General features: G+C 36.4%; 1 protein-coding gene across 1 annotated transcript; it reads left to right on the top strand.

Annotated features, from left to right (window-relative positions):
- Positions 1–4,122: 4,122 nt before the first annotated feature.
- LOC147613293 (putative LRR receptor-like serine/threonine-protein kinase At2g16250) lies at positions 4,123–5,958 on the top strand. Its single transcript, XM_086782080.1, has 2 exons — positions 4,123–5,034; positions 5,215–5,958. The coding sequence occupies exons 1-2, from the start codon at positions 4,262–4,264 to the stop codon at positions 5,627–5,629; spliced, it is 1,188 nt and encodes a 395-aa protein (XP_086638206.1). The 5' UTR covers positions 4,123–4,261; the 3' UTR covers positions 5,630–5,958.
- Positions 5,959–9,694: the final 3,736 nt, after the last annotated feature.

Here is a 9,694-nt window from a genome sequence, read left to right as displayed (position 1 = left end):
CTAAATAATCCTAGAGAGAGAAAACTCTAGAAGGATAATTTTAGAGAGAGAAAAGTAAAGAGACCCTCTATGCAAGTAGGTTTAAGTTCAAGACTAGGTCAAAATCCTTTAAAAAATCAAAATATATTAATATGGTTGGATAGGATCAATCCCTCTCAAGGAACATTCTTTTTGGGTAGAGAAAATCCTAATTACTCTTTAAATCAAAGGAATTGTGAGTACTTTGATTAACTGCAAGTTCAACTAAAGAATCCTAGAGAGAGAAAACTCTAGAAGGATAATTCTAGAGAGAGAAAAGGAAAGAGACCCTCTATGCAAGTAGGATTAAGTTCAAGAATAGGTCAAAATCCTTTAAAAAATCAAAATATATTAATATGGTTGGATAGGATCAATCTCTCTCAAGGAACATTCTTTTTGGGTAGAGAAAATCCTAATTACTCTTTAAATCAAAGGAATTGTGAGTACTTTAATTAACTGCAAGGTTATACTTTTAAGAAGCGATTCTTGAGTACACTAAAGAGACTAAATCAAATGACTCTCTATGATAAATAAGGTCAAAGATAAGAGAACATGAAAAAAAAAGACTAGAGATGCATACTTCATAAAGGTCAAGTCCTTAAAAATTCTAACGATGATACCGAAAGAAAAGAGACCAAGAAATTAAAGCCAATATTTTTAAGGAACCTTTGAAGGGAGATCCTTAAGAATGACCAAATACCCATAGAGATTGTTGACATAATATAAGGAAGAATAAGGGAGCTAGACCTTTGATCCTAGGACAGCTCTCGTTTTTTGGTAGAAAAGACCTTAAGTAAAGATGATTGGATTAAGGGAACTATACCTTTGACCCTAGAAGAATGACTCTTGTTTTTCATTACTTGAAAGGCCTTAAGTAAAGTTGATTGGATTAAATTATGGAATCAAGACTCGAAAATGATCCCAAGAAGGGAAGAATCTAGACAAGACCGCACTAGGATATGATGTGGCTGAAGGGACTTAACTTGCTCATAGTTTCAACTAGAGAGTTGTGATGTCTCGTCAAAATTGCAATGGCTTACACTGCTTTGAATATGAATATGGTGTATATTATTTTTAATCTTTCTTATTTCTTTGGAATTGTGTGATGCATATGTGTTTATTTGTGAAAGCTTGTGATGTTACCACACATGTTTATGGATTGCCGTGTGGGTGTTATCAAGCCGTGTGGGGTGTATCACACGAAAGCAACCATTTGAGACCTTGACCCCTCTCCAAATGATTATGCTGTTGGACGATAAAAATTACAACTAGTTTATTTGAGGCAGTCTTTCTTAAAAATAATATTTCTTATCGAAATATTGTTATCATTTAACTTTTTAATATGGTCAATTAGTCTTTAAATATTCATTTTGTGTATTCAATATGAAATATGGTCAATTAGTCTTTAAATATTCATTTTGTGTATTCAATATGAAATATATTTTGCTTAGATAAACAAGTGCAACGTAAGGTTCAAGGCATACCACCTTTTCATTTGTTTGAGTAGCTAATGTATAGTATTGCATTGAAGTTGCATGTTGCGAATGCATAGATGTTATATATACACACATAGAATCTATGTATGCATGTTGAGAATAGATATGATCTCATATCTTGTCCATCATTCAAAGTGTGACTTCATTGTTAGCTTTTCCACTCACCAATTAAGTGAAGCAAAACAAAATTATACCACCATGGAAAGAGAAGGGTTGGCCATGGTCTATAGGGTTAAAAAGTTTCATCATCACCTTTGGGCGACCACATTTGTTTTCTTCATAGACCATCAAGAAATTCTTTATCTGGTGAGTGAATAAACCTTGCATTATGGGTAGGATCACCAAATGGCTTCTAATAAAAAACTCTTTATGTGCTGACATACGATAGAAAAGTATAAGACCATCAAAAGTGGAAGTGAGACGTTCTTTATGGCCACTTAAGTCATCTCTAGATGAACATTTGGACATGTTCCCTATATAAGTTTTCTATAGAGAACATTTGGACATGTTCTCTATATATGTTTTGCATGCAAACCTCGAGTAATTTATAATTATGAAAGCACAACTGACAAGTCTAATCATCAAGAGATGTGGAACGTGCTCTTCCATGTTTCTATTGTTGAATCTCTACATAATTAGTAATATCATTGATGAATTGTTTAAGGGTTTTGGCACATGTATATTCTTCCAATAGATTATGTTATTGAGACAAGCATATTCTCACATGAAGAAAAACACACGTAAAATAGTCATACAAATGACGAATGAATGAAGAGTTACTTGAAATGCCTGGATGTGGAAAAGTGGACATGCAAGACCATGTGTGGTACAAATCCAAATGGCATCATAGATTACATACGAAAATTTTCCATTTAAAAAAACATCAAATAATTTTTCTTTTTGCCAAAATGTTATTGAAGATTTAACTAACTACTTGGCAAGTAATTTTATCCCCACTCAATGGTTTGTTAAACCAAAATGTTCATGACCAAGTGAAAGAGCTTGGAGCTTTTCGCCAATTGCATATAAAAGTACCCACCTTCACAATTAGAGGTACATAATGGCCATCACAAGTTTTGAAACTTTAAGCTAAATGTGTGCAATGAAAACCTCAAATTTTAAGGAAACTAAGGAACTTATTCTTGACAATTTAAAATCTTTTTGTATTTTAACTCTCTTGTATCTTTTTCTTAACGATTTTGAATTGAATATTAAATTTTAGCTAAAGTGGAGATTAAGGTAATTCAAAGCAATACACATATAGTTACTTTAGTGTACATTACAGAGTTTAATAGCATGCATAGAATGAGGTACACTTATAGATTGGCTAATTTTGAAAGAACAATAGTGGCTATATGCAAGGCATTTCACTATCAAGCTTAAAAATCTCCACCTCTTTAGAATATGAGTGTGTGTATGTGTGTGTGTGTGTGTGTGTGTGTGTGAGAGAGAGAGAGAGAGAGAGAGAGAGAGAGAGGGGGGGGAAGGAAGGCGGTGGGCGGGGAGGGTGTGTGTGTGTGTGTTGAGGTAAGAGAGAAACTTCTATTGGAGGGTTCTATCTTGATAGTGTAATTAATTATAGCTAGTGGGCTGACCCACGCTTCTCACATATATAATTCCCAGCTTGATTATTTTCATATTCCTACAGTAATGAAAGCCCACCGCTCCTCTAACCTCCGAATCGCTTCCCGAGCCTCTAAATTCTTACCATGTGGCAGCTTCGTGAAACTCTTCTTTATTGAATACGGAGATAGAGAAGATCTAATTTATTATAATGTACAAATGTGATTATGGATAAACCAAGATTATGTGGTTGTTAAAAGAGTGTGCCAAAAAAACAAAAACAATAGTATCAATAATACCAATGCAGGGTAGTACCCTCCACGCCTTTTTTTTCAGCTTTGGCGATAACGTACTCGTTTTTTTCGGTTGTGACAAAGGAAAACCGCTGGCCTGGTTGTACAAAAACTTGCTCAAAAAAGTTTAGAGCCATCCTTATTTCAACTCAAAGTTTACTAGGCTCTCTCTCTCTCTCTCTGTCTCTCTCTCACACACACACACACACACACACACATTACAATTACAGTCTTTAGACTACCGACTAGCCTGCTTGGATTAAATTGGATTGGAAACAAAGCTCACCTGTGAATAGCAGAACAGTACCCAACATGGATCCCTATGCAAAGCCTTTAGCCTTTATAGCACTTGTAATGAATCCCACCATCATCCTTACTATCATCCTAGAGACTAGAGAGCAGTTTGTGAAGTAGTAAATGCTTTGCAGTTCTTTAGACCAGAAAAAAAAACATACATTATTAGTACATTCAGCACAAGTTCATTAATTACTTGAAGTCCTTGTAAAAGTTCCATCACTTCATGTCTCCATTTCCTATGTGTATATATATGTACACAAGTGTACCATCACACATCACCTCCAATGATCTGTATCGTCTGCCTCTTGTGCTTCTGCTTCCACCCTCTGCCAATGTTTGAGCTCTTCTTGTGATTTCAGCTTTCTGTCTCCACCATTCAGATCAATTCTATGCATTTGAAGGCTTTTTTGGGAACTTCAATCAATGGGTTCATGAACTTGTAAGGTGAGGTGAATCAGCCCAAATTCCACTTTTTTTTTTATCTTCCTCTCCAGATCCTCTCTTCCTCTTCAATAAAACCTAAGAGGGAAGTCTTTGAGCTTGCTAGCTCCCTGAAATCTCTGCCAAAAGGGTGGTAATTGATTCTCACTAGTGATGGATTTTGAGCTTCTTGGCATTGGCTTATTTGGGCTCTTTGGTTGCCTTCTCTTCATATTCTTTCTTACATGTTTCCAACAAGCTCCAGATGGTGGAGATCAGTCAAGAAGCTTGGATGAAGACAACATCAACATTAATCCCACCTTCATGGCTCTCCATTCAAGCAGTAATTTTGTAAAGAAGCTATCAAGGAGTTTCACAGCAGAGAGAAGTGCTCTCATAATGCCTAGCATAGTGAGGGAATTCTCCTTTGCACAGATAGAGGCAGCAACAGACAAATTCTCAAGCTCCAATAGGATCAAAGAAGGCCACTCTGGGGATGTTTATAGAGGTGTGTTGGAAGGAGGGGAGGTTGTGGTGATTAAGGGGATCTTAACCAACCCCAATAGCAACTTGATTGTGTCTAATTGTGAGAAGGATTTCTACCTTGCAGAGATGGAGATCTATGGTAAGGTCCTAGACCAAAGCTTTCTTGTGCCTATGTTGGGCCACTGCTTAGAAAACGAGGAGAAATTTCTAGTTTATAAATACATGCCATATGGAGACCTTGCAACCATCTTAGCCGCCCAGTCTAAACCTAATTACACTATTAGTATACTGCAGTCACAAGAAGGAGATGGTAATTGTGATGTTGCTAATGATGATAGTTATGGTAAACACGCAAGCTTATCAAGCAGATTAACGTGGCCCATGAGAATGAGAATCGCAAGAGGTGTAGCTGAGGCGCTTGTTTACTTGCACAATGCAAGCAGGCCCCCTTTGTCTCATAGGTAAAGGTATTGGATTGATTCGTAGTTAATTCCGAACTTAATTAGCTAGTTAATCTGCTATTGGGTGTCAACAGAAGTTAGGTTGTATTTTATGCAGGAATGATAATTCCAAACTTAATTAGTGAGTTAATCTGCTATTGGGTTTCAACAGAAGCGAGGTTGACAATGTATTTTATGCAGGAACATCCAGGGCTCAAGCATTCTTCTCGACGAGGACTTTGAAGCCAAGCTAGGGAGTCTGAGCGACGCAAAGAAGCTAGAGGGTGGAGAGCTGCCTGCTTACGACATTTATTGCTTTGGCAAGCTTCTCCTCGACCTAATATCAGGCCTAGATATAAGTGGTAATTGTAGGGATGCAGAAGCCCGAGCTTGGATCCATAAATGTTTTTATGCTATCACTAGGAACCCATCATTTAGTATTAAGGGGCACTTATTCGAGTTGGTTGATAGGAATTTGGGGTTGGACCTGGAGGAGCACCACCTTTTAGAGATTGTAGAAGTTGCAAAATTAGCTAAGCTTTGCATGGAGCCAACCACCTTGCACAGACTAACTATGAAGGGGGTTCTTGGAATGCTACCCATTGATTCTACATGAATACTACTAGTAAATGACCCTTGACTCCCCGCGCTTCTTCTTCAGAGTTCCCTCCCTCTCTCCCCAAACCCATGCCAAAGCTCTCTTGAACCTGCCACCACGTGTAATTCTTCCTCTCCTGAAACCTATGCCAAAGCTCTCATGAACCTGCCACCACGTGTAATTCTTCCTCCCTCCTATGCCAATGCTCTCCTGAACCTACCCATCAGTAAGGCATGGGATTCGTAAAAATGAAGAATAGATATAGATAAGCCCTCAATACTATCTTGTAATTGTAAGTCACTTGTGTATGCACCCATGCATAAATAAATTTTGATCTTTACCTGTAATGTTTTACTTCATTTGAACTTCATCCTTGTAAAAGAAAGTTGACAATCTTTTTTTCATCTTAGCTAAAATTTATGGTTTTCATCACTCCCATCATTGCATTTTAGGGCCAACTCTCTGTTGTTGTCTTGAAACAACATAACATTTTATCAAACAATGTTGTTTCTGACTTTGCACTTGAATATGTGTGTAATCTCCTTATAACCTAGCAAAGGATAGACACATTTTTACATTTCTTAGGCAGAGTAGAAAAGTTACACTCTATGTAGCATAATCTTTTGTCATGTTTAAAACCATGTTATTTGTAAAGTTCTATTGTAAGGGAGCGTAAAAAAGTTATCCTCTATTTATGTAGAATAATTATCTTTTGTCACATTAAGTACCATGTTGTTTGTAAAAATGTAAATATGACTACGTAGATCAATGAAATGAAGCTTAACTTGATAGTTTATCTTGAGAGTGAAGTATCTTTTATCTTTACTTAAATCAAGTTAACTACATTCTACTCCCAAGGAGAAGTAAAGTAGACTATAATATCTTTTTTCTTCTACTTTGATTTAAATTACAATTCATCAAAGTTAATCAAATACTTATAAAAGTTATGTACTTTTTGGTTGACTTGTTGTTGTAATGATATATTTTACATATGTTTCTAAACATAGTTATTAAGACCTTATTATAAGATACCTGTTCCCACCGAGCAACGGATTGAGGATACTGGCAGCGGAAGTAGCACTTCTCGCGCGGGACAGGGGTCCCACATACGGGGCCTCACCCACGGATATCCGGATAAGAGACTAATCCGTCGGTTGTTCCAAAACCAAACCCGAAAAAACTTCCTTTACTGGAAAGCACGAGTGATTCCACCAGGAAAACTTTTTTACTCTAACGTAGTCAAGATCATTTCTGATCAAGCTGATCCAATTGCATCTTCGAGATACTTGATCAGATCAAGGAAGAAACTTGCACTTGGATCATTGGGATCAATGCTTTTTTTCCCATTCAAGAGGCACAGCCGTTGATTCCTATCCATAGAACAATTACTGTCCGGGATTTGCTTTATCCATCGTAATAACAAAAGTTGAGTCTCGATTTACGGATCCATCAGTCCAGCCTAACCCCATCCGATCCCATGGGTTAGCCAACCACCCAACCAATGTAGTGATGGGATCCAATTTGGAATTCGGTTAGGTTTTGTCCCGGGTACTAAGGAAAAGAGTTCCAAGGCTCCCTAGCCGGAAGTTCATGCAAACATAAAATTAGGCACACCAATTACACACCCAATATGAAATTGCCTTTTTCTTAGCATCAGCTAACTTTAAAACAATCCTTTAATGAAACCATAGTACCACTGATGATCACAGTCTTCCAAATTATCTGGTTGATTCTCAAATTTTCCATCATTCCTTCATCAGAGTATCTATGGCATCATTGGCAACTAGAACACTCACCACCTATCCACTTAGGGGCCTTTTCAATAGTTCCTAGCCCATAATACTTGGCAATATAATCACTTATAAAAATCAAGATGGACTCTCGTTGAAGATCAGCAAGATCAACCAACAGATCCATAAAAAGAGCCATGGACTCATCCATTGAAGACCAGCAAGGTCAATCAACCAGATCCATGCCCGGTTTCAGAAAAACAACTCTTACTCCTTGTTCCAATATCTTCCTCGACGCACGCGTGGGTATCCTAGGCGACCCAGAGCCCGAGCACCGTATGGTCAGCACCCTCTAGGATCCTTCGCAGGTGACCTAGCGCTTCACTCATAGGCCGCTTCCTTGGTCCCTCATCCACCGTACCGGAAGTTCACCATTTTAATCGAACCGAGGCTGGTCAAGACCTCGGCCGACTTTGCTACGCGAGACGTCCTCCATTGACTCTCCGTCAGCAGTTGCAACTTTATCAAAACGACCTTAATCACAAGACGGTCAAAATGCTTCCCCAGCATTCTTGACATAAAACAGCCTTTTACAAATAGCATTTACAAACAGTTTACAAATACAGTTTCTATATTAACTCTCATTTTTCCACATTATCCCTCATTAATCCACATTACTTATTCCACATTCCATTTATATGTGTACTCATCCAATCACCTCATTTTCCATCTCTTCACTTCAGATTCCTTCACATCACATATCATATATTCACATCCATATCCACATCCATACATCCACATCCACATCCACATTCACATCCATACATCCACAACTACATACTTATCTCCATTTTCACATCCTCATTTATACATCCACATCCCATATCCACATTCATACATACATATCCATATCCACATCCACATACATACATTCATTATCACGTCCTCATTCATACATTCACATCCACATACATACATACATCCACATCCACATTCCCATTCACATCTATACATCCATATCTACATGCACATTCACATCCATACATCCACATCTATATCCTCATTCACATCCATACATCCACATTCATGCATCCACATCTACATGCATACATCCATACATACACATCCACATTTATATCCATGCATCCACATCCACATCCTCATTCACATCCATACATCCACATTCATGCATCCACATCTACATGCATACATCCATACATACCCATCCACATCCACATCCACATCCATATTCTCACCCTATCACAACCCATATACATCTTATCCCATCACATACACTTCTTACCTCATCCCATACACATCCTATCACTTCTTAACTCATCTTATCACATCCTAACTCATCTCATATGCATCTTATCATATCTTATCACTTCTCATATCTTTTATGCATACCTCTATGCATGAAATTCAATTATGCTAAAAGTAACACTTTTATAATAAAATATTCATCTCTTATGCATACCTCTATGCATGAATTTCAATTATGCTAAAAGTAACACTTTTATAATAAAATATTCATCTCTTATGCATACCTCTATGCATGAATTTCAATTATGCTAAAAGTAACACTTTTATAATAAAATATTCATCTCTTATGCATACCTCTATGCATGAAATTCAATTATGCTAAAAGTAACACTTTTATAAAAATATTCATCTCTTATGCATACCTCTATGCATGAAATTCAATTATGCTAAAAGTAACACTTTTATAATAAAATATTCATCTCTTATGCATACCTCTATGCATGAAATTCAATTATGCTAAAAGTAACACTTTTATAATAAAATATTCATCTCTTATGCATACCTCTATGCATGAATTTCAATTATGCTAAAAGTAACACTTTTATAATAAAATATTCATCTCTTATGCATACCTCTATGCATGAAATTCAATTATGCTAAAAGTAACACTTTTATAATAAAATATTCATCTCTTATGCATACCTCTATGCATGAATTTCAATTATGCATAATATAAAAATCAATTTCTCTAGGATTACAATGAATATCTTTCAATTAATCTAGGATGAGAATTCCTAGAATATGGTAGGAAGTCCTCTTTTTATGCTTTGAATGAAATTATTTTATGAGTAATTTTTATAAAAATTTTGCCATAGCTCCGCTGCTATGACTGATAAATCTCAAATTTTCTAAGGGATAAAGCTTATCATTAAGGAATTAATTAGAATGATCCCTAATTGGATCATTAATCCATAATGGATTGAATCATCAATATACATAAACTAAAAGCATAGAAAAAAAACCATTAATTTGGTCTCAAGCATAGATTAATCTTAGATTAAGAAAAAGCTTTATGAAAAGCTTCATT

Source organism: Cibotium barometz, chromosome 44 (genome assembly GCF_041138505.1).
Source record: "Cibotium barometz isolate CiBa-2024 chromosome 44, ASM4113850v1, whole genome shotgun sequence".
In the NCBI taxonomy this organism is placed as follows: domain Eukaryota; kingdom Viridiplantae; phylum Streptophyta; class Polypodiopsida; order Cyatheales; family Cibotiaceae; genus Cibotium; species Cibotium barometz.
This window is presented reverse-complemented; position numbering and strand designations above follow the sequence as displayed.